The sequence below is a fragment of the Polyodon spathula genome, chromosome 30, assembly GCF_017654505.1.
Source record: "Polyodon spathula isolate WHYD16114869_AA chromosome 30, ASM1765450v1, whole genome shotgun sequence".
Classification (NCBI taxonomy): Eukaryota; Metazoa; Chordata; class Actinopteri; order Acipenseriformes; family Polyodontidae; genus Polyodon; species Polyodon spathula.
Genome location: NC_054563.1, coordinates 2,241,006 through 2,267,315, shown reverse-complemented (window position 1 = coordinate 2,267,315; position 26,310 = coordinate 2,241,006). Strand labels below are relative to the sequence as shown.

Genomic DNA, 26,310 nt, shown 5'->3' with positions numbered 1-26,310 from the left:
ACTGATGTCAGAACCCACTCTCACGCTGATGTCAGAACCCACTCTCACGCTGATGTCAGAACCCACTCTCACGCTGATGTCAGAGCCCACTCTCACGCTGATGTCAGAGCCCACTCTCACGCTGATGTCAGAGCCCACTCTCACGCTGATGTCAGAGCCCACTCTCACACTGATATTTTTTTGTTCGCTATGCTTGCTGTTAAGAAGTCAGCTGAATAGATCACCTAACAAGATTCAACATGGTCACGTTCTTAAAGCTATTTTCTCCAAATGATCAATAGCTGAGCTTTTATTTCTGAAAGGAACAGTGACCAGTTATTCTAAAACGAAGGAGACACAATGCAGGGCTGCTTACAACCCCCAGAATTCAATTAGTTTTACCTTTCTTTACTGGTTGTGTATTTCTGAAAAAAAAAAAGTGCCAAAGACAATTTGGATTGATCAGCTTTGAGAATCTAGAGCATTCTTTTTTTTTTTTTAAACATACCTTCTCAACATCAATTTACACGCTTAAAAATATTTGCCTAAAATATAAAACTGGGAGACAATCATGGACATTGTTTTCTGTTAAAAAAAGACATTTGTATTTATTTACTGTAACGTACATAAAAAAGAGGAAAATCCAGCTTTGCAGTTCTGGGTTTAATGAACAGGCTGCAATCAGTGGGCAGTCAGTAAAGAATAACGTATAAGCATTCAAAATCTTGACTATTTTAATCTGGCCTTCCATTAGCCCATTGAGTTGGATACAGATTACACATACAGTAAAACACCTTTTAACTGCATAACCAACGACCACTCAACAGGCTCTTGAAGCTTTCTTTTTATATTTCCACTGCAGAACAATGTTATTCAGTGTGAGGCAGTGGCTAATACAACCCCAGATACCATATAAGTGGCCCTCATCCAAAATCACACTATAGGTCTTAAGAAGTGTAATGATAGTCTTAAACCCCGTTGCCAGCAGTCCTTAGTCGATAAAGACATTGGTACTCGGCACATCCAACCCTGCACTCGTCAACTAGGGTGTGTGATTCAGCTCCAGAGCGATGATTAAACTATACCCTCCCTCACCAGCCTCTTTAACGTGCATCGCCAGCCGGCCCCAGATCCTCCATGTCAGCGTTTTGAATGCTTATGCTTAGCATCAAGACTTCAAGGGCATGCATATTTACTCCCTTTGATTTGGATGAAGGCTGTAACAAAGTTTAATTTATCCAATATGTCGGCTAATTAAAACGGGCTGTGCCACGGGGGCGTTGCTTGTGGTTAAATAGCCTGGGCTGAGTCACTCGCACTCAACCCAGATAAGACACAGCGGCTTGTGGGATCTGCTCTGATAACCTAAGCGGTCGTACATCTTTGTGCAGGTCCCCTTAAACTCCAACCCTGATCCTGTCTGTCTCCAGGTGTATGCTCTGGGTCTCAGGAAGAGAAACATTGCTAAGGAGGTCATCCATACTTTTCAATCACAATTCAAAGGGATTTATTTATTCTGGTTATCGAGGCAGCGCTGATTGAACCCAAACAGAAGCCCAGCGGGGTTTGCTGTGTTTAGCTGATTTAGGCTTTCAGACCGTGCTTCTTCCCACGAAGACGGAGGGATGTCCAGCTCTCATTGCAGCGCACTGCTCCTCACTTCACATGGCTGCGGTAGATAATAAGAGCCCTATAAGGGAACTGCGGCTCTACTTGAATTTGCCATTGAAACACTTGCCAATTAATGTAGCTGCACAGGTGAGATTTCGACAGGTAAGTTATGCAAGTGAGTAACTGATGATGCAGGAGCTGGAATACATGAGAAATGATCTCAGTCTCCGCTTTCTGCTCTGTGATACATTCTCTATCAAACAGTGTCTTCTATATACCTGTCCCTATTACTGTCAGCCAGCTTCAATCTCGTCTCTACAGCAGCGTGCAAACACCTGAAGATTTCTCATTTCAGATCCTTTATATACACGAACTTCCATTTTTAGTCAGTAATCAGTGAAACAACAGGCACTCGTGTGTGACTTTGTGCTTTAATTAGGCATCTTAAACAACTTCAAAAAAATCTCATGCATTTTACCATGTGTGGCTATGTGTTCCTTTTCTCTTACTATTTTAAATGAATTGCACGTGCGGCCTATTACAGCCGTCAATTAAATAAAACAATCACTAACTGGCTTATGTTGACAATTTCCCCAGATTTTCAGTTGCAGTTTTCTGATTTCAATTTGGGGGGGTTCATGTGAGTTGTTTATGTTGTTAAAAAATATGTGCAGGCACCAAGATTATAGTACTATCACTGAGGCCATAGAGGGCGCTGTGGTTGACCTGATCCAATAGGATGTGCTGTTGCATGGACGGCCTATGACGGACATCATTCCTTGTGAGAAGGGCCTCTAATTTCACCAGAATGAATGAATTCAACATTTCCACATGCAGGCCATGCTTGGTTTCGGTTCAAACAGCTGTTCTACAGAGGCAGCAGCTCACGCAAGCCAAGTGATTTTAGAGCCAGCCCACACAAAGCTGTTTCTTTTCCTTTTGGTGGTCTCTTGCTGTTTTCCTGCAGATTTTTTCTTGTTTTCCAGACCATTAAATTCTTTTTTTGTCTGTAATGGAGTCATCCTTTCTGGCCTGCTCAATCAGTACTCAGTTGCATAACCGAAAATAAGTCTTTTATGGCTCCTGTGTACAGTAGTTGTAATTTTGGATCCCATTAATTATCAAAGAGATCATTAGAGTCTGCTAGCTGGCAATGCCTAAGGTACTAATGGGGGTTTATGACAGTACAAACAATCTCAATCCCTATCGCATTTAAATACGACCTGCTGAAAACCCTGCTTAGTATTGATTGCATAATCAGTTTAGGACTACCTGTGATGTAGCCTTGACATTCGACATGCTAATAAGGGTTATTCTTACTGTAAGATAAACCAATCTGAAAACTAGGAACCCCACACAGCCACCCTCTAACAGCAGCCTTGCTTTGTATCAAGCAAAGAACCAGTTTACACCACCTATTAATAAACCTCCACAGTCGACCAGCTCATTAATCAACCTCAACCAGGCAGGGATACAGGCAGCTCAACGTTATCATTAGCTGTTGTTTCACGACTTTGTTTGTTGTGACCTTTTTTTTTTTTTTTTTTTTTTTTTTTTTTACCAGTCTGGACATTTTTTTCCCCTCTTGCCTGCTATCAGATGCTCACTGACAGCCTTTTAATCATCTCTGCCACCTTTATCTTTTGGCTGCAGATCTTCTTTCTTCTTCTGTGCGTAGGAACATCCCATTCAGAGCATATCCTGACACCCTCTACTCACATTCTCTGGTGCGCTGTCCCTCTCTCTCCCTCTCTCTCGCTCTGTCTCTCTCATCACGAGACGTTATGCCCGGATTCTCTCCGGAAGGGTTTCAAACGGACGTGATTTGGTCGACGACGCGGGTGCTGTCCACCATTTCTACACACTCGATCTCCTCCCGGTTCTCAAACCCTTTCTTTTCTTTTCGTTTCTTCTTGGAGGGAGGCAGGAATGTCAGCATGACAGGCAGGATGGCCAAGCAGTGAAAGAAAGTGACAAAGGCTATCAAAAACAGGCACCTAAACAGTGTGCGGGTCAGGTTGGAAGGCACGGCTGAGAGAGGGATGAGACTTGTGGTGTAGCAGAGGTAGCTCTGCAGGACGGCCACGCCATGGCGCTCCATGGTGTTCTTCACCCACTTAGTCCTTGTGTAGTCTTTGCCTAACACGAAGGTGGAGATGAGCGGGGCGCAGCTGTCGATGGTGTGGTTGACCCCGTAGATGAGGCAGAGGACCGAGATGCAGTCCATCTCCACTTTCCACAGGGTCATGAAGCCGATGACCCCGAACTCCACCGAGACTACCGTCAGGGTGACCCAGACGTTGATGAGGGAGTCAGCCACCAGGAACGCGGAGAAGAAGAGCAGGAAGAGGGCGCTGATGCAGGAGTTCTGCAGGGGAGCTCCCACCGACGAGGCGTAGCGGTCCATGTAGACGAAGGAGGGGTTGAAGATAATGAACTTCACCTTGGAGGTGAGGGAGAGCTTGCGCAGGGTGTCCAAGAGGACGTACATCTCCTCCCTCTTATTCTCCGTGGTCTTGGCCACCAGGAACATGCGGGAGGCCACCACCTCCACCTCGCCGTTGGATTTCTTGGCGAAGATGATGTCATCGGAGAAGTGGGCGAACTGGGGCGACCTCAGGAAGGCGTTGCGCAGGAGGTCTGTGAAGTTCCTCTTGGGTAGGCCGGTCGTCATGTTGAGCTTCCGGAGGTAGATCAGGTAGCTCTCGAACCAGGAGATTCTCACAAAGCCCTTGGTGTACTCCAGAACATCCTCCTGCACGCTGGCATTCCAGTACTCGATGGACTCATAGATATAGAAGCCGATGACGGGGCTGTAGTTGCTGAAGTATTTCTGCTGGGCAGTGGTGTATGCAATGGTGCTCGTCTCAGTGGCCACGATGTTGCTGAGGTCGGCGCCCTCGCTCACCTGCAGGTAGCCCATTAAGGCAAAGGAGATATAAACCAGGTAAGAGAGCACGACGAAAGGCTTGACGTAGGTGTTTGTTATCCAGTCACAGTAGTAACGCTTCATGAAGCAGACCAGCAGGTGGCTCTCGTACACATTCACCTCCATGGAGCTGGCTCCCTCGTCCTTGTACTTGGTGTGCATCAGGAACCTGTACCAGGCAGGCTTCTGCTGTACCAGCTCAGGCTTGGGCACCTTTTTGCAGAAAACGTTATGCTGGTAGTTTTTTTCCAGGTAGCCAGTGAACACCAGATTGGAGCCGTAGAACGCCAGTGTGTAGAGGTAGTTGAAGAAGATGACGATGCAGGTGTTGCGGCAGAAGAGGCGCACAGCCTCGATGTTGGTGAAGGGGCTGGCCCCGATGCCAAAGGTGACCATGTACATGGCGGTGGTGAGCGTGAAGGGGACCATGCAGTCGGCGTACACCATGGCCGTCCTCTCCTTCACGTGCTGGTCTTCCCTTGTCTTCCTCCAGGAGGTGAGCGTTTCAAACGTGCCGCACAGTCCGTGGCCTGCCAAGACAAAAACAGATGCATGTGACCTGCCGTGGTTTACTACAACTTGAAAGCAGTTTTTAGACTCTAAATGACTAAACCAAGCTTAAGACTCTTTTATTTCTGCAATAGCCTGTAAAAAAATGATTATAGTAGGCTAACTATGGAATCCCTCTCTTACCCTTGCACAGCCCTCGTTATATACACTGTAGAACTATAAAACATTTCCCAAGACAAATAAATTCAAACAGGTTGTTCCCATGTCTCGCCTGCCCCTTCGACAGTGCAAGCATGCTAGCTATTCAATGGAATCTGTGCTGGTTTAGATCAGAATGTTTTTCATACAACAATCAAAGTTGTGAAATGTTTCTACTACAGAGCTGGTCTGAATGAAGGGAGATCTTCTGGTTCTCTCTCTGCATTGAAAGGGGCTGAGAGAGAGCGTGCAGTGCAAGCCTTTATGGATCTGACCAGAAGGAAGGAGTTCTCTGTCTCTATAAAACTACAAAACACATTTATCCATCAACATATTTTTTTATTGCTTTAGACATGATACAAAAACACTGTGATTTATTCTAGTACGCTACCATACCTTAACAAACCTTTTACCATTGAGTGAAATAAAATTATAGCAGACAGTAGTTATATTCTATTGACTTGCTGATCACTTATTGCCTGGTTTTATCCTGAAGCATGGAGAATGTGTATTATAAGCACGGGAATAGCATGGGAAAATGCTAAATGACTGTGCAAATTTAACATGGTAAACTTTAATAGGACATAATGTTATGTGGCAGAGGTGATGGCCTCTATCTAATTCACAGCTGCTGTTCAGAAAGGAGGTGGATGAGAGAAGGGGTCGGGAAAAGGAATATCCACAGCAAACAGGAACACTAAATTAACATGATAACAGCAAAGTCATCAGCAGCATACATAGTGATCTACTGAACCGGCCCTACAGCTGTTAGCTGCAGTACTGACTCCATCAGGACAGTCCAGTCTGCGCTTTTGATGCACAGTAAAAAAAAGAAAAAAAAAAAAAAAAAAAATGGTACAAACAAACACGCGAGATCAATTGCAAACTTAAATGTCAGCTGGATGGCTGGCTTGCTGCTCAATAAATAAACTAACTACTTCACAGCAAAATATATTCATTAACTGCCTTTCATGTGCCATTCACTCAATAGCTTTCTCTGCCGATGCTGTGGCACAGTTGCTTGTGAAAGACAAAAGAAAGATGATCATAATTGTATTGCTTCGCAGCATGTAATGCAAACCACCCAAAACAGCCTGCCTTTCATCTTCCCTGTCAGACAGCGCTTAATAATGAGTGATTCCTATTGAGGTGGATTCATGTCTATTGTAACAAGGTCATAATGTTACAGAAGGAGCAAAGTGTGCTGTAATCACAATGCAGTGACTGGGGTCTATTCAATTAATATGAACAGTGGCTGATGGAAATACTGCCAGTGTGTACATATTAAAGACCAAGCGAGCAATCTTACCTACTTTTTAAAGACAGAATTACACTTGAGAGACTCCCGCGCTTGCTGTGTCAATCCCCTTCTTGAATGATTTAACAGACGGTGATACTTACTTCAGATCCATTGCATTGACCCGTTATGTATCCTGTAGACCTAGAAAACGTTTCCCGATGCAGATACATTGAAACAAGGTGTTCCCATGTCTGGCCAGCCCCGTTGACAATGCAAGCATGGCAGCTATTCAATGGAATCTTGGATTAGAACCTGTGCTGTTTAGCTCAGAATGCACGTAGCGTATCAGAGGCCCAGGGGATGCCAGGTGGATTCTGATACAGAGAAAATGATTCCAGTTCAATACTGGATGAGCATCAGCAATGCTAAGTTTTTGTACAGTTGTTCAATGTAACATTACAGTTAAAATGTAAGGCTGTGGTTAATGCATACCCCAAAAGTTAGCATTAAAGTATTTATTGAAAGTACTGATGACTTTAAGGTAATGTTGTATTTTACTCACCCACAATACATTTTACTTTCATAGTGTCTAAATTGGAGAGTATATTACTCAATGATCCAAAACGTTATCTGGAGTGCTGGTGAAGATCATAAGAAAGGAAAAGGGAAAATAAACTGAATGCATGTGAAGCTGCTTGCTCTGTAGTTAACAATAATGCACTTTGAAAAAGCTCCATTCTAACCCTGGGAGGAATCCTCACGATGGCATGTATTTATCAGATTGGATAGAAGACAATGACACGCTCCTGTATTAGTGCACACACTTCTTCCTGGAGGATTTCTGTTGTAAACCACTGGAGGGCGATATGGAGGGGGAACGCTATTGATCAGCCTCATGTACCTTGTGAAGTGTATCTGGAGGATTCGTGTTCATGCTAACAGTTCAGTTTGTGAGGAGAAAGGTGCTTTGAACATGTAAAACCCGCTATATTGCCTCTGTAAACCTTAATTCTCCATTCTCTTGACTGTGAAGTCTGAGTGATCTCGACACCTCCCTCTGTTCCCTATACAGCCTCTGTAACCCTTCATTCTCCGTTCTCTTGACTGTGAAGTCTGATTGATCTCGACACCTCCCTCTGTTCCCTATACTCCTGGTCACCAAGGAAACAGTTACCAGGACAGGTAGAAGTCAGAGTGTGAGGCTATAGACGTTGAGTGAATCTCACGCAATGCAGCTTTGGGACTTACAGAAGAACAAAGGGTTTTAGTAACCTAGGTATCCAAAAGAGAAGCTATTGAGCATTGTCAGAACTGCATCATTTACATATGAAAGCAGAGAACATACCATTCAATTCTTATCTGTGTGGCTCCCATGGCTCCCTTCATATTTCATAGTCGGGGCATGGCAACTAAAGCTCCGGTACCAATATTTGCTGCACCTTGAGACCAGCAGGAGTGCAGCCTTGGGCATAACACAGGGCATGAAGAGGGACTGAGCAGGGGTGCAAAACTCACTGTCTCACAGAGGAGGAGCTATGGAGGCACACAGCGCCCAGTTGTTAAGTCCAGTTTTAAAAGCGGTGTTTTACTGGTAAACAGGGCGAGGATTTTAAGGACTAGAGTGACATGATGAAACGGTTTGATATGGGAAAGGAAGCTGACATCCGAGAAGCAGTCAAACGGAGAATCTCAAGAGCCAACCCTTTTGTTTAACCCTAAACCCTGCTTGTGAAGTTTATAAATCGATGGATAAAACGCCATTGTCAAGCTTGCTCAGGTGTTGAGGTTCAGACTAATACAATCGCACTCTAACTATTACCCTCACACTGATAAAGAAAAGCCCTGGTGGGGGATTCACTAGATAAGCATCTCTTAATGGTCTTTGGTAGAGAACTTTTTCAAATAAGTTTCAAGGAGGTGATGAAAAACGGAAACTAAACAGGAATTGTAAATGAAGTCACAGGGGTGTTAAATGGGCGAGAGCGTTATTCCGTTTAGTAATCCCAATTTATTCAACCTTTCAAACATTTCTGTGAGCTCACCCTTTCACCTTGTGATTGATTAATCCTACGAATCTTGTGGCCACAAAGCCACAGCAAAACCACACTCAGAACAATTCAGCAGAAAAGCGATTACCATTTTATTACTCAGCAAGCATTTCAACAATTCCTTAGTTATAGTATTACACATTTCAGATGTAACAGAAAAGGGCTGGTTATTGACTGCTGCATTCAACTACTGCTCTCAATCAAAATTATATTCTCTGTATCCTGTACTTGATTTTACTCTGAAAGAGAACCGTATTCATGTTTTTTGTAATTTGCTCTTGTTTGAAATTGTTCTTGTCCATTTATTGTACTTACCACTTGCTATTAATGGAATTTACTGTTCTAACCCAACATTTTTAAATTGAATTGCTCTTAGTCAAAATCACTCTCAAATGTAATTATTTACTGTATTTTTAATTTCCTCTCATTTGAATTTGCTCTTATTTGCTACTGATTTTATTGTATTTTATAACTGCGCTTATCTGTAAATAAATAATAATAATAATAATAATAATAATAATAATAATAATAATAATAATAATAATAATAATAATAATAATGCAGTTTAGCATTTAATATTGTTTGCTAAAACTAATACAATTATACATTAACATCTATCCACCCATTATCAATAACCGCTTTATCCTTTTACAGGGTTGCGGTGAGCCGGAGCCTAACCCGGCAGACAGGGCGGGACCACACCCTGCACGGGACGCCAGTCCATCGCAGGGCTATACATTAACATAATGTAAAAAAAAACTTTTCACAGAAATTCATTTCCACATAAACACGCCCCTTGTAATTTTGATTTCACATGTCTTCCGGACAGGTTCAAGAGCAGCAGCAGTTTGATCATCACTTGGTGGAGCCCATGAAACCCGGTGCCTCTGTGTAGCTCCACGGAGCTACATGCACCCCAGTGCTGCAGAGACCTGAGTCAGGCACTAGATTTTTAAGTATAACTGCAACTCCAAGCGCGCAGATGCAAATTACTGCTCCCTGGTGTTCACAAATAAAACCAATTATCATTAATATACTAAAGGCTGACCTTCAAGAGCACCACCAGCTGCACGACACTACATTTTGAATCTGTATTAGTAAGCACCGTTCATCAGACGTTAGCAGCATACAAAAGCCCTTCTCTAAAAATATACAGCTAGGGCCAAATGTTTTGCATCACCCTATAGAATTAACTCATTGTGCTTCATAAAGTCAAATGAAACCTGCTGGATAATGTTAACATTTTGAATTACGTACCGCTTTGTAGTTTTCCATATACTGAACAAAAAACTGACAAAAATTGAAAAATGTGACATTTCAAAACATGAAATACTGTGCTACTATTATGGCTTCCAGTAGAGTTTTGCGATATCATTTTGCAGTTTCTTTGATTACATGATGTTAAATAAAAGATCTAAATTATCTTCATGTAGTTTTTTTTAATTATGTCTCAATTCTAAAATTCAAGGTGATGTAAAACTTTGTCCAGAGCTGTGGGTTCACCTACTCTTCTCTGCATTCAGTTTAAATATCATTCTAACCAGACAGCCTCAGACAGACTGCTTATTTAGAGGGAAAGGAGATGCACTTTTCAGTGCAGGACTGCAGACAGGCTTTGAAGATTCAGCTCTTTGACAGCAACTGAGTTGAGCTGCATGCATCAGTATATCCTGCCTGGGGCTGTTCAGGTCTCTCTCGGTCCCTGTATGTCTGTAAATGTGTTGCTGTGTCCAGGTGGGATCTCTCTCCCTGCACGGTGCTAAATACAGAACTCTCAATAGGACTCTACAGAACACAGGTGGAGGAGTCACATCCCACTGTCTGTCTCAATCAGTCGTTGTTCGTGTCACTGTACTGTGAATGGGAGCCTTTGTGACGTCTGTTTATTCCAATTATACTGTGTCTTGTTATCGCAGGATAACAGGATTAGGAATCCCAATAAAGGGCAAAGAGATTCCAATTGTCACGTAATGTTCATTTATATATTGCCTCTGGTTCAGCGCTGCACGGTGTGATATATTAACCTGGCTTGACATTAGTTATTATTTGATAAAGTAACCTGGCTTGACATTAGTTATTACTTGATAAAGTAACCTGGCTTGACATTAGTTATTATTTGGTCTGCTTCTAAATTTTGTACACTAGAGGAGCCTGCATATAACATAGCTTGTGGTTTTCACATGCAGTCAGAACAATGTGTCTCAAGAAGTAACCTTTGGGGGTTGGGGAAGACAGAAATCCTTAACATTGCCTGAGGAGTGCCACCCTCAACAGCTCCCTGAACCCTGGAGGAATCCTTAACATTGCCTGAGGAGTGCCACCCTCAAAAGCTCCCTGAACCCTGGAGGAATCCTTAACATTGCCTGAGCAGAGCCACCCTCAACAGCTCCCTGAACCCTGGAGGAATCCTTAACATTGCCTGAGCAGAGTCGCCCTCAACAGCTCCCTGAACCCTGGAGGAATCCTTAACATTGCCTGAGTAGAGTCGCCCTCAATAGCTCCGTGAACCCTGGAGGAATCCTTAACATTGCCTGAGCAGAGCCGCCCTCAACAGCTCCCTGAACCCTGGAGGAATCCTTAACATTGCCTGAGCAGAGCCGCCCTCAACAGCTCCCTGAACCCTGGAGGAATCCTTAACATTGCCTGAGCAGAGTCATCAACAGCTCTGAACCCTGGAGGAATCCTTAACATTGCCTGAGCCCGCCCTCAACAGCTCCCTGAACCCTGGAGGAATCCTTAACATTGCCTGAGCAGAGCCGCCCTCAACAGCTCCCTGAACCCTGGAGGAATCCTTAACATTGCCTGAGCAGAGCCGCCCTCAACAGCTCCCTGAACCCTGGAGGAATCCTTAACATTGCCTGAGCCCTGAACCCTGGAGGAATCCTTAACATTGCCTGAGCAGAGCCGCCCTCAACAGCTCCCTGAACCCTGGAGGAATCCTTAACATTGCCTGAGCAGAGTCGCCCTCAACAGCTCCCTGAACCCTGGAGGAATCCTTAACATTGCCTGAGCAGAGCCGCCCTCAACAGCTCCCTGAACCCTGGAGGAATCCTTAACATTGCCTGAGCAGAGCCGCCCTCAACAGCTCCCTGAACCCTGGAGGAATCCTTAACATTGCCTGAGCAGAGCCGCCCTCAACAGCTCCCTGAACCCTGGAGGAATCCTTAACATTGCCTGAGCAGAGCCGCCCTCAACAGCTCCCTGAACCCTGGAGGAATCCTTAACATTGCCTGAGCAGAGCCGCCCTCAACAGCTCCCTGAACCCTGGAGGAATCCTTAACATTGCCTGAGCAGAGCCGCCCTCAACAGCTCCCTGAACCCTGGAGGAATCCTTAACATTGCCTGAGCAGAGTCGCCCTCAACAGCTCCCTGAACCCTGGAGGAATCCTTAACATTGCCTGAGCAGAGCCGCCCTCAACAGCTCCCTGAACCCTGGAGGAATCCTTAACATTGCCTGAGCAGAGCCGCCCTCAACAGCTCCCTGAACCCTGGAGGAATCCTTAACATTGCCTGAGCAGAGCCGCCCTCAACAGCTCCCTGAACCCTGGAGGAATCCTTAACATTGCCTGAGCAGAGTCGCCCTCAACAGCTCCCTGAACCCTGGAGTCCTGTAGCGTAGCAATGAACCCTCTACCATTGCACCTGCTAAACCAATGGCCATGTTGCTTTGAGCAATGCTTTAGTCAGATACTGTACAGTGTATCTGTATCTGTCTGCTCAGCTGATGGACCTCGTCTTTGAAACTGGAGAAGAGGGTTTGATTCCCAGTTAATACATTATAAAAGTTTACTGTAGTAAAAGCAGAGCAAAGTCTGATAAAGCATGGAAACGCATAGTATGACCATGGGAAAAGCATGGGGGAAAATTGCTAAATCTACCATAGCACACATTTATAAAGGTAACTGCTTCTATGTTGTGTTAAAGTCCTAAATGTAGCATTCATGGAGCCAACAGACCAGACTGTATATTACTCAGCATGCTTAGCTACCAGAGATCTCATTGCAAACACAGCAAGGGAAAGATCATGATGGGCAGACCAGCACCCCTGAACAAGCTCTGAGGGAGAACCAATTAAACAGCTTAGCCCAAGGCCAGTCTTGTAGGTCTTTTTTTTTTCCATTACAAGCACTGCAAAATAAACTAAAAGTAATCTTTCAAACCAGAGCTACCTTACGACATGTCGTTTAATTTTATTTTTAATTTTTAGATTTAAAAATGTCAAGCAGCGAAATGCACTATTTTGTATATGTTTGTTTTACTTGCTTTTGTTCAATTCACTGAAAATAACAGCCACCCGCAAGTCGAGGGGTTAGAAACACCTCGTTCTTAGTATTTAAGAGTTACAAAGTGAGCGACTTATGTGGAAATGTACAACGTGAAAAGAACCCAAAATAAAATATTTTTAAACAGAATTCTGGAAGCTTTTAATTATTTCAAATGTTTACTGTCTATAATGTATAGCTGTGAACTATTTTACTGTTCTGTTATTTGGTTTAGATTATTTATCCCCTCTACTCTTGTCGTTGTCTGCACTCGCATTAGTCGAAATATTTGTATGCCTGATTCAGGCTTAGCCAGAGACCATTTATCAGTGATGATCCCAGGACTGCATTAACCCTTTCCGCACCAGTACCCTGACCGGGACGTGGCTTATCGCACTGTGGAACGAAAAGGAGCCGGCCGGGAGAGCAAGTGAGCGCTGTTGCAGCTTATTGTTTGTAAAGTGGAGTAGGTCTTGTGTTTTTATATTCTAAAGGGAGAGGTGGGTGTTAAGAGGTTAGATGGTGAGAATACATGAGGCTAGTTCCTTACTTCTTCCATCTACAATCGGGCTGCAGAACAATTGCTTGAAACATTTGGGATTTCTCCAGAAACTCTGCATCCCTGCACCCCCTAGCAATGAAACACAGCTGTCCAGGACTATAGGAACTGCAGGGCCTGTACCTGCACAGAACTCTTGGAAAATTACTGCTGGTGCCATCTGTCAGGGAGGTAGCTCATTTATACCAAGCATTCTGGTTTGCAAATAAAAAAAGGCTAATAAAACTACTTCTGTTGAATTAGAGGAAGAGGTTGATGGTTTCTGTCCATTTTTCCTTTTTTAATATACAAATATATATACATCTTTTCATGAGCACAGCTGAGAATAATTAATCATTCATCTTCTATTTCATTCCCCTACAGCTTTGTGACGCAGGATCAACACAGCAGTGAATATGTTAACTCTTGTGATTTCTTTGAATCATTAAGCCCTAGTTTAAATCCAGTGTAGAGGCTTTTTTTCTGAAAAGAGTTCAAATAACTGTACTGGTATAAAAGTAGCAAAAAAACAAAACCCTAAATGCAGTAAGAAGCAGAGATGCAACAATGAATCCATTATTGATCGCCATGGCTTTTAGTTTGCAAACCTCAATGAAATATTCTTTGATCTGTTATTCACCCTGGTGCCCTATTTGAAGCCTCACACATATATAGTTTTAGCATCAGAGCTCAGCAAAGTTCGGCCTCTTTGCACAGCCCAGACACGACCTGGCGCTGTCCAAGCTGTGCGACTCATCCTGCGCTCCCAGAGGCAGCGCTTTCACTGGATGAGCCACCCTGGGACCCACTTTATTTCTATTGAAATCTATTAATATCCTTGTGATGTAACTTACTATGCAATTAATAATGTAACACACACTACTGTCTGTTTAAGCCTTTAGGCATTGAGTCTATTTATCACATATATTATATTGCTGGGACATGCACAGAGTTACATTGTTGGAATAGTTTCTTTAATACATTTAATTTTTCTATGACAATGTTCCTTTGCTATTAATAAGAGGCTTTTTACCACTTTGCATTTCTATGTATTTATTCACACATTATGTATGCTCTTGATAGTACAACAAATACAATAGAGGCTGTTGTGACACGCATTTGCATTTGGGTTTAAGGAGGCTGTTTTATCTCTGGAGTCTGAAACTCTGCAAACCCATCCATAAGCTGATGTGCTATAAATGGGATGAGGTTTAAACCATGCTTTCACTGTACTGACAGGAAGAGTCTTTGTGTCGTACTGATGTGCTAGCACTGTAATTACTCTGTGATTTAAAGAGTCTGAGGAGGCACAAACTACAGTGGCTTGGTGCTTCTGTTTACACAGGGGCAGTGGTTACTGCTTTCACTGTGTGGTAATGAAAAGAAATACATTCCTGCAGGAAATGATACAGCAGCTGTGTTGTGTGTGTCGCGCACGTTTGTATAATGATATTACTTAAAGTAGCAATGCAATATTGTTACCAAAGGTAGCACAGAGAAAGCGCAGCTGTGAGGGTGCACATGTTACTGTATACAGGTAAACAGATAAGGGAAGTCTGAATGCAGAACCCTATGTTGTATGCAGGAGCACTCGAGATTTTTAAAGCTCCAGTAAAAATAGCAGTGTAGTTGTGTCAATGGGTCATTTTGAATATGGACTATTTTACTGTTCCAGTATTTGGTTTAGATAATTTGTCCTTTCTGTTCTTGTCATTATTTGCACTCTGGTTTTAGTCGCACTCGTTGAAATGTTTGACTGCCTGATTTAGGCTTAGCCACAGACCATTTCTCTTTCATGTTTAACACAAGCTCCCGAGTCCTGATCATACCTGCCTGTCACTCATTCCTGGGTCTCTCTTAGACAGAGACTGACGATTGAGAGTAAACTAACTCCATAAACTACGATTAAGTGAACACATTCTTTGCCGGTGTTTGGTGGACTCAATGGTTCAAAATCAGCGGTTTCTGAGTTATATCCCAATGACACAAGAGAATGTGATTATGCTCATTATGTGCTGAATGAGTTGTGTAGTGGTTTTGCGATCCACATTGTTAACTGCATGGGGCTCACTTCAGGCTTCCAAGCTCATTTCAGCTGGATTCGAACCCACACCTCCAGAGATGAAAGGCTAAAGAGACAAGCGAATAAAGCCGGTATACCACTCGTGGTTTGGCATGGCTGGAGTTGATGGGCGAGGTAGTGTGGTTCATTTCTTATGACCCTTTAGGTGAGGCCTTAATATTTTGTTTCAATGGCACCCAGTGTGTGCAGTGCAGTACTGCGGTTGTTTTAAGATTTGATCCTGCCTCCTGTATCTGCTCATGCTGAACCCATGTTGGGTTTGGGATTCGGTAGATTTTTTTACATTGTCAAAACGCAAGTGTTGGGCTGATCTCTCCCACACCCTTCCCTAAAACCCATCTTGTTACCTGTAACGATAATGTGTCTTCATTTAATAAGGAGATGGTGTTTATTATGTTAATGAAGCTCCCTGTTAATATATAATCCAGTGTAAAACACGAAATATATTGCCCCACGTTACTGTTATTATTATTATTATTATTATTATTATTATTATTATTATTATTATTATTATATTATTATTATTGGACTTTGAGAAGCAGGCCATCTTCTCTATCTAATCTGACATACAAAACCAATGGAGCTTGTGTAGTCTGGATTCCTTTCCAAGGGAATGCTGTGGTGAAGTTCTCACCGGTAAAGCAATGAACAAACAGAACCGAATGAAAGCTACCCATTTCCCTTACCTAGGACGATGAAGGGGATGCCCAGGAAGGTGGAGTTGTACCGCCCTCCCATGAGGTTCACGATCCCGGCGGAGGTGAGGGTGGCCAGGCTCATCGTCAGCATGGCAAGGAGCCCCAGCCAGGGTTTGCTGCGCACGCAGTCCCGCATGGAGCACAGCAGCACCGCCAGCGCCACCACCAGGGCCAGGCTGGTAATGAGCTGACGCTTGGCCACTTTGCTCGTCCTTTGGAAATCCATCTGGAGCGAGGAGGAGGTGAACGGGTACAGCCTGAGCTCCCTGTGACCCCGCTGGAGCAGCTCCATGGCCTCGCAGAACTTGTTTTCCCAGGCGGCCGCCACCCTGTCATTCAGGTTGTTGATGGACTGCAGGTAATAGGTGAGCTGGACGGAGGAGGCGGACTTGACCCGGTCCTTGCTGTGGGTTTGCACCCCCCCAAGCTGGTGCCCGATGTACACCTCCCTGCCGTCGCTCAGATGGGTGATGGGGTACCGGATCAGAGGCACCGTGCGGTTGGAGGAGCGCGCTGCTTTCAGCTCCTTCAGGACGTGGATGATGTCATCCACTATGCAGTCCTTGTTGTTGTCTAGGATGCACAGGTGCGCGAAGGTGTAGTTGAAGCCCATCATCTGCACATGGATCCTGGTCACTGAACTGTGCAACTGAAAGGCAAAGAGTGAAAGTGGTTTAGGAATACTGTTTGGAACTTAAGTGACACTTTACAGTGTGTCTCTAATTACTGTGCATTAGCATAGTGGTTACTTAGTAAATTCATGTGCACTTACACATAATTACAATGTTATTATGCATAGTTACAATGTACTTAATATGGGAATCTTTTTGCAAGATATAATCCTAACCCTAACTCTATCCCTAACCCTTTTCTGATACAATTGTGTACTTCTATATATCTTGCAAAAAGGTTTACACATTTAGGGGCTGATTTTACCAAAGTTAGTAAAGGTAAATTTACTAATGTTTACAATTTTCCCAGGTAAGTAAAGTTATACTTTACATTCATTTTTCTGAGTAAATGTACTTTACTAACTGCCTGCTCACACCAAGTAAATTGACATTTTATGAGTAAATTAACATTTTACTAAACTTGGGAAGTGATTTTTTAAGCTTGTTAAGGCTCGTTTATACCATTGAAGTTAATGGTGTAAATGTATTATATAGACCCCTGCTGAAACTGGGATTTTTGATCAGAGAAAGGCAAGATGGCTTTGTTGCTTGTGTTGCAGAGGACAGATCAACAGGACCAGACCAGACCCTGCAGAACAAATGTTTCATTCCAGGGTCACCTTTATGGATGCCATGAGGATTTAGAAGCTTCCACCAACAGAACACATCCAGTTCCAGATTTGACCAAGGTCACTTTGGCCCTCCGTTTCTATGGCTATAGATCAGCACAGATGTCTACAGCTGCAAGGCAGGAAGTATCCGAGTCTTCAGTATGCAAGATCAGTAATGCTGGAACTGAAGCCTTGATACAAAGAGCTCCTGCTTTTATTAGATTCCCACTGTCAGTAGCTGAGCAACAGCAAATTCAATTTGATTTTTATCAAGATGGAGGAATGCCTCAGATAATTGGACTAATTGATTGTACACATGTAGCAATAAATCCTCCTGCAGTCGAAACAGGACAAAATTCCACTCCTTGAATATCCAGTTCATCAGCGATGCTCGTTGCCCTATCACAATTTTCCCCGGATCGTGTTGTGATTCTTTCATTTTACATCAGGTTGAAACTTGGAGAATGTTTGAGAGTGGAGAGCTCATGGATTGCTCTCTACTTGGGAGGTGACATTATATTTAATTACTTATAATTGTGTATCTGTAACTTGACAGTTCTGCAACCTGTTGCATGTTTTCTGTTGTAGGTGACAGTGGCTGGTCCTGAGAAAAGATGTAACGAGGCATATAAAAACACCAAGCAAAAGAGAAGGTACCTTTGGTATGCTAAAGAACCGCTTTGGTTGCCTAGAAAAGAGAACAGTAGCCGACAAAACGCGGAAGAAAAATGTTGCAAAATAATTCTGGTGTGTGCTGTGTTGCACAATATAGCGATAATTAGAACTGTCCCACACATTTTACAGAGGATCAGAAGACAAATACTAGATTTGGAGGGCAGATGTTCAGCCTAACAGAGGCCAGCCACCTGTGCAAGCCACACAAATCAGACAGAGAAAAATAGAAAATGTATTTTCATAAAAATAACTTGTCATCAGATGTGCACAAATAAAAAACATCCAAACGACCCAGATGCATTTACCCTCTATTGGTCGTTTTTCTTTCAATTAAAATATACCAATTTGGTATATTTTTGGTGCCTTACAAAAAAAAAACATTTCTCAAATTAATTCAATGGAAATGCCAAACTTCTTTCTTTTTCTTCACTAAATAATAATAAACGCTGTTTTTTAATGTTGTCTAAAAGCATGTGGGCTTGTAAAGTCATGGACTTTTCACCCCGGCTTTTCCTCTCTTTATTGTGTTTTCTTTTGTTTTCATTTTTATTTTTTTTAAATAGTGAAACGCTGTTCTACTCCATTTTACGTTCGCGTATAGCATTTGCGTATGTGGATACATCAATCCCATAATTCATAGCGACTACTTAGCAGTATAACGTAACTGTTTTGCCGCCCATAAAGTGTTACGGGGAAGGATACACAGAACCTGCACAGCAGGTTACTAACCCTTACTCTGAGTAATTGACCAGCTTTGGAAAGTCAGGCCCGCAGAACATTGTAACTATGCATAATAACATTGTAATTATGTGTAAGTGCACCTGGGTTTACTATGTAACTGCTGGGCAAATGCTCAGTAATTAGAGCCACAATGTAAAGTGTCACTGAAAATTATAATCCAATCAAACAAACATTCTGCCCCCGTTTTGCGTTACAGTGTGCTGATGCTCTGCATTCACTCATGGCTGGTTTCAGAGACCCTGACTCGTGCTAATCTTGAACTGCCTCATGTTACCTCAGGCAAGGTATTCCTTGTGCTATTCAGAACAAGAGCACATAATAAGAGTTAAGTAAATACAATGGAAAAGCAATTGTTAATAAGCCTGTCTTTTTCTACTATGGGCTCACCGTTACCATGCAATGGCTCATGTTTCTGCGCACTTATCTGTGTTTTGCCATGCCCGTGTTCACTTTCTATTCTTTGCTTTTACTGGCTGCACCTTCCTACAGCTTTGCCACAATAAACTTTTCTTATCGATGGACAAAGCAATAGAAACACCTGCGATATTTAACACATACTTTGGAGTAAATGGGCTGTCGTTCACCTGAGTGATTTATTTAGATTTTTATATGAAAATGGCTTTCTTGGCATGAATTCAGTTACATTAAAAGGCAGCCTCTCTGCATCTTATATATATATATATATATATATATATATATATATATATATATATATATATAATATATATATATATATATATATATATATATATATTTAGTACTTTTACTTTTGGGAAGTCATTTATTTTAATGACAGACTCAGGGCGACTGCAGTTCGATGCATATGGGAATCAACTTCTTCTGCTTCATCTTCTTTTACAGCTTCTCTATGCTTTTGCCTGGAAACCACAGTGTGAGGATGCTGTAGCACTACAATGTAGAATAGCCCAGTGTATGGAAACGATAATTAGAATCAGTGCTTCAGTCGTGCTCATGTTTGCGACAATGAAGGAGAAAACTGATTTGCAATTGGAAATGCATTTTTCTTCAAATGTAGTAATAAACAGCTACAGGCAGCATGGTAATGGGGAACACCAGTCGTGTGTCTGTCTGGTTCAAGAATCCCAGCTATGTTCACAGTGCACATTCATTCACTCCAATCTTTAGTTTAAGTGTTGCCTAGAGAGGTTTGGATACAAATTGAATGGTGTCCAATGCATTTTAATTCGACTCCCTCAAAAAGAGGCAATCTTTGTAAAGAGATCAATAGTAATTTATATTAACCACAATGCAAATGAGCCAGGCTGCCTCAGATCAAGAAGTAAAAAACTTAACCCAGGGGGCTCCTGAGTAGTGCATCCGGTAAAGGCACTCCGTGTGGAGTGCAGGATGCGCCCTATAGCCTGGAGGTTGTCGGTGGCAGCTCACAGTTGGCAGAGCGCCACCCAGGTGGGTTAAGGCTTAGGTCGATCAGGGTGTCCTCCGGTCACCATGCACCAGCGACCCCTGTGGACTGGTCAGGTAACTGCGGGCCTGCCTGTGAGAGCTGATGGTCCTCCGACGCTGTAGCTCTGAGGTGGCTGCATGGCGGGCCTGCAGAGTGAAAAGAAGTGGACGGCTGACAACGCACGTTTCAGAGTACGCGTGTGTCCTTCTTCGTCTCTCCCGAGTCAGCTTGGGGGTGGCAGTGGTGGGCCAGATTGAAATAAAAATAATTGAGCGTTTCAAATTGGGGAGAAAATCAAAAAAATAATTGGCGATTCCAAATTTTAAAAAAAATATTTAAAAAATTAGCCCAGGCCGTTTGACAAAGCGTCTTTTCCAATGGGCTTACCCTGAATTAAAATGCCTTGTGGAACTGCTTGCTCTATAATTGCAGCTGAGATGCCATCACCTCCTATTACCTTAACAGAGAATGCAATCTCTCTGCCAGTTTGTTGAAGTGTGGTTGGGCTGTGGGAGCAGGGCAGGCTATTTGCTTCAGTTCCTGTCCCAGAAATGTCATTCATTCTTTATTATAAGTCTTCCTTTTATTTTGTTTGTACATGTTTGCATTCTGTGGGGATAACAATGCAGGGGAATCTCAAGTCTCTCTCTCAAGGATGTTAGAAAGTTCAATCTTAAAAACTTGGAAACACTTTGGTCAGCAATGCATCTCTAAATATTTTATAAATCCTGGTTAAAACTCTTAACAACAGCCCACAGCAATGTGTTATGTGAACATGTAAATAAGGTAATGAAAAGAAACATTATAATTACTGTAACTGTGACATGAACATGTACACTTGCAATGGCTAACAAAGCTAAAGGTAACAGATTAATTGTGTGTTTCCTAAACTTCATTAGAAGTAATATTGATAGAAACAGGAAATATGGGGAACGGTTTGCCCCATTCTGTGCCTGCACCATTTCAAGGATGCTGCCACAATCAGAGAATCACAGACTCACATGACTCAAAGGAGACACAGCGATTGGAAGGGAATACCAAAGGGTGCTGGGAGATGTAGTTCTTTGGAACACAAGACACCTTTTGATATAGTAAAAAATAAAAATGAAAAGCTATTCATGTTTCAGATCTAGAAACATACAGCTCAGTGTGTTTTTAGAAGGCTTTTGTTTTCTCTTATTTTTTTGCCAGTTTTTAAAAAAATTTTATTACACTTAGTGTAGCAAACTTTGCACCGGATCGAAAAGCTTCTGAACGTCCATATGTCTGCTGGACTTTGACCAGATGAGCTGGACAACCTAATGCCTGGGCATGCAGTGCGTCAATGCTGAGCAGAATCTCGCAGAGCCAGTGAAGGTGTGTCCTTGTTGTAAGAGGCACATGCCATGGCTTGAAAGTGGCACTAGTCCTGTGTTTCACAACTACCCTCAACCACTGGACTGTTGTTCTCATCCATTTTCCACTGTATATCCACGAGGTGTTGTTCTTTTTCTTTTTTACTTCCCTTGTTAGAAAAAAAAAACAACTAATAAAATATTAACCTTAAAACAACTACGCTCAATGAAATGTGTTATTAAAATGATGAAAAGCCTGGAATTTGTTGTCAAATAATGAATTCCTCCATTATAGTAGAGACGGCTCCTATTAGTAACTCTACAGCCTGGCAGAGACTCACTCATACCACAAGGAGAAGTGCAATTAGTTCATGCAGAGCACGTCTTGGTCCAGCTTTGAGTAGGAGCTCAGACAGCATGGTACTGGGTTCAGCTAGACGCTCACCAGAGAGGCATCAGGAAGCCAGTCGGAACAGCATTCAGCACAATGGAAACCAGGCAGCATTGTTATTTTATGGATAATGTAGCTGCTTAGCATTATCATTATGTAATTCTGGTACATCAATCAATTGATTTTAGTCTGCATTTTACAGAGCAATCATTGGGAAGGTTTTACACCTTATCTCAGCCTAAATCCTTTAATCTATCTACAGTGTGCACTTATTTTCAATTTTCACAGGAATTACCATCCTTGGGGAGAAAGAAGTCTCCATCTGTTTATCTCTGTGTATGAAATTCTAGAGTTTCCTTTCCAGCTCGGTTCCTATAGCGTTTACTGTAAGAGGTGTCCACGCTAGTCATTACAGCCTAACGGTCACGTGCTCTTAAATGCATACCTGCTACTTAATTCCACCACTGCAATCTCCTATACCGACAGCCTGCTTCCTTTCATTTACATTCGTTTAGTTTTGCAATGTGTTGTGTTAAGTCTGTTCGAGATTCAGAGCTGCCAAGGTGCTAGGCACCCCTCGTTTCTCAGTTTCTATATGTAACGCGAGGGTATGCAATCTATGACGGAATGCGCTTGATATTTTAATCAGTATTGCAAAGCACAGATACCCCCCCCCCCCCCCCCCCCCCCCCCCCACACACACACACACACACACCCCGACTTCATTTTAATATCTACTAATCCACTTTTCAATAACTACAAACGTAACTGCGTTTCTTTAATGATAACATTGAACCCCGACCCAACCCCCCTTCTTCCCACCCCAACCCTCTCTCCCCGATCCTCTCCTCCTCTCCTCACTCTTACCTTGAGAATTAGGTCAATGTGCTGCTGATCCAGCATATTCCCCTTCCCCGTGGAGGTAATGATTACTCTGCCGTACCTCCCGGGGGTCTGTAGGTCTGAATACAGCGTATGCTTGGATCTGTTCACTGGAAACAGGCTATCCACCAAGTTGCCCTCGATCTTAGCGAGGCTGTGCTTCGGAGCCAACAGGTACTCCACGTTCTCTTCGATGCGGTACCGACTGAAGCTGGCCCCGAGCAGAATTGAAATCAACACCGGGGCGGAGGCGAAGAACACTGGGTGGTTGGCGACAAAGTGGCCGAGCTTGGAGAAAGACGTCCTCAGCCCTCTGTGTAAAACCTGCCGCAACATCCTAGTGCGAAGGGAGCCCGGGAGGGCTAGGAGCAATGTATAGGATCCGAGCCTCTTCCAGTTCCAGGGCAAAACCATCGGGTGACACAACCATAGGAAAAATACTCTCTAATATAAAAAACAAACGCACAACCGATTTGCCGAAGGAGACCAGGGAAATCGAATTTAATCGAGTTTATTTTTCTTTAGCAGCGAAGGGCTACACTTTAATTTCTGTTGCTTCCTGGTTGTGCTGTTTTTAATGATAGATAATTTGAATATAAAAAAGTGCAGCCCTGGTTGGTAAAAACATAGACAATGAAATGCTTTTAATAGGTCAGTAGATTTGAAATATGCACATGAATTGATCTTCAACAAGTGGTGTTGTTTTGATCTTTAGGGCGTGTTTTCCTCTCTCTTGGGGCTGAAAGAGTTAATGTTTTGCAGGCGCGCGCGCGCCCGTGTGTGTGAGTGAGTACGATACTCGTAGCAATGGTTTGCTGGAAACGATTTTGCCAAGAGAAGACAAATGATTCCATTTGTAGAAAGCTATCATAAAAACGACTGCAAACGGCTCTGCTTTTTTTAATGCATGCCCCCTCTGTTGATGAACACCGACAGCTTCTTCTGAAATCCATACAATGATAAAACAAATGCATCTAATCCTGTCACGCATAGCGCGGAATAGTGTACTCAGAACTGCACTGCGATGAGACACCCCCAGCTCTTAATAGGTGCAATCAATATAAGAAGACATGTCACTACAGATTATTTGCTAACTCTGCAAACACTTTAAATCCACCAGTCGTGGATTCTGTTTTCTTTGTTTTAACGAAAAAAAAAAACAAACAAATCCGCCGCACGGCTCGCTAGTTCATGTTTGATGTTTTTGGTAACAGACAGAAAGTGATACACGTTCCACTATTAGGAGTAATGCATAAATACAACTTTGTGTATTTCATTTGTTCTAAATGTCGTTCTTCATCCGCGCACCATGTCAAAGGTTTTTACTGGGGTGTCAAGATCCGGGAAGCGGTTAAGAGGATTCGACCTGATTCATGCATGTGCTTCAGTACGTAGCGCAGTAACATGAGAAGCTGTACGCTGCTGAGCATCATCTACATCAGCTACACCCAGGTACATCTTCCCGGTCACTTTGAACTCTTCCCTGCTTCGCTGTGGTGCTTAAATATGATGCCGACATCCTTCACCATATTGCAAGAAGTTTCTTCTTTCAGAACCCGGGGCCGATGAGACGGGTTCTTTAAAAGTCCCGGGGAAATCCCTCTTCGAGTCGAAACCAGTGTGCGTTCTTTAGAAAATAACAAAACGGATGTCTGATTTCAGCCACAGTCTTTGGGGAAAGAAATAAGAGAACGCGTTCACTTACACGGCTTTCTGAGCAAATTGACTGTCGTGCTGCTCCTCCTTTGTACGGGATCAGAAACCGGTCATCAAGTGTGCAGCTGTTCACCATCGAGCCCCGGGAGGGCTGTGCTCATTTGCGCTGCTATAGCCATTGCGGTAACCCGTATGGCTTGTGGATTATTATTTTTTTAAGCAAAAGGTGGGTGGATAGTCACAAAATCACTTTCACTTCTTCCTGATGTCTTTGATTGTGAGACGGGAAGAGAAATTTTCTGATTGGACGATTAGCGATTGTCAAATAAGCAGAGAGGAAGAGAAAGAAGATCGGAGAGGGAGTGTGTGTGTGTGTGTGTGTGTGTGTGTGTGTGTGTGTAGAGAGAGAGAGAGAGAGAGAGAGAGAGAGAGAGAGAGAGAGAGAGAGAGAGAGATATGCTACCTCGCAGTCATACATTCTCTGTAATTGGAGTAGAATTGACACGGGAGCATAAATCTTTTGTGAGTAATGCGTTTGAAAAGGAAAACGGTTGAATAGCTAACAAAATCTCGGACATGATCAATAATTTAAACACATGATTTGCTTCACAAAGCATTTATATATATATATATATATATATATATATATATATATATATATATATATATATATATATATATATATATATATATATATATATAACCAGAATTATAATGCTTTGTGTAGCAAGTCATGTGTTTACATTATTGGACACACACGTGAGAACAATACTTCACTAATTGACACACAATGTGAAATACACAAATGGTCAATGGTAGTCAATTTTATTAAAACTGATCGTTGGTACTTTATAATATTACAATCCAAATGGTTATGCTTTAGGTAATAAGAAAATGATCAGTAATATTTTCAAATTAGAAGCATTAGAAAAGCGGATTGTCCATAATCAGGCAGTTAACTGAACAGAGTCTGAGATCATTTTATAAACGTTCATTTACTTTAATAGAATTTATTTTGGAGACAATCAGGCATCACACGCGTGTTTAGCCGGACTGAATCTAGTTTCAAAATTAACCCAATCTAGCACTAAGTTCTATAGCACTCAAAGGCAGCATGACCGCATATACCATATTAACCCTCCTGCATTGTTAAGGGAGGGTGACTCAATAGGGTTAAAATATAGGGGTCAATAGAACCATTTTCAGCTATCTTTGCCAGCAGCATTTTAATTTGCATTAACGAATACGATTGCCTGCTGAAAGAGTATTCTTAAAGAAACAAACAAATGTGCAAGTAAAAAAAAAAAATACAAAAAAATCACGTTTTGCTTTTACAACGAGAAAACACATGCAATCTTCCAGCGATAACGTTGTCCGAGCTATTCAATGCCCCCTCTCCCGCTAGCCCCTCATTGCGCGCAGTGCTGAAGTTTTCAGCACCAAGGATAGCGCTTCTAATATGCGTTATACAGAACTGGATTGTTAACTGCTGTATTTTACAATTACAATTGCAGCGTCCAATTATACATTAGTTCGAACAACTCCACGACATTTGTATGCAGTAAAAGATATATTTCGATGCCGTGTCTGCTCTTTTGTCAGGATGCACAGATGTGGACGGCCGACCGCGGTAGAATACTACAGTCTATGTGTGAATAGTCTTATATCAGCAGGAGGACGAACGACCTTTAATTTTTAATATTTGAGGTACACATTTTATTTACATTTACTATCACGAACACATTTCCAGTAGTAACACCATATCAACCTTGTGGTATTTATCCCAAATTCTTAAAGGGGTAATTAGGGTAGCGAAGCCTGCATTTA

The 26,310-nt window shown here is 42.6% G+C and overlaps 1 protein-coding gene across 1 annotated transcript; it reads right to left on the bottom strand.

Annotated features, from left to right (window-relative positions):
* Nucleotides 1-2,081: 2,081 nt before the first annotated feature.
* On the bottom strand, nt 2,082-24,835 carry ptchd1 (patched domain containing 1). The gene is made up of 3 exons (XM_041232651.1): nt 22,813-24,835; nt 16,085-16,745; nt 2,082-5,049 (listed from the first exon to the last, which is right to left on the bottom strand). Exons 1-3 carry the CDS (start codon nt 23,239-23,241, stop codon nt 3,401-3,403), a joined length of 2,739 nt encoding a protein of 912 aa, XP_041088585.1. The 5' UTR covers nt 23,242-24,835; the 3' UTR covers nt 2,082-3,400.
* Between the last annotated feature and the right edge of the window lie 1,475 nt (nt 24,836-26,310).

Bases quoted from the DNA above. Each gene is read 5' to 3' on its own strand.
- ptchd1 (XM_041232651.1), bottom strand. From the start codon at position 23,241: ATGGTTTTGCCCTGGAACTGGAAGAGGCTCGGATCCTATACATTGCTC. The intron at 16,746-22,812 runs GTAAGAGTGAGG...TTTGCCTTTCAG, and splicing joins ACATTGACCTAATTCTCAAG to TTGCACAGTTCAGTGACCAG. The intron at 5,050-16,084 runs GTAAGGGAAATG...TTGTCTTGGCAG, and splicing joins CATCCCCTTCATCGTCCTAG to GCCACGGACTGTGCGGCACG.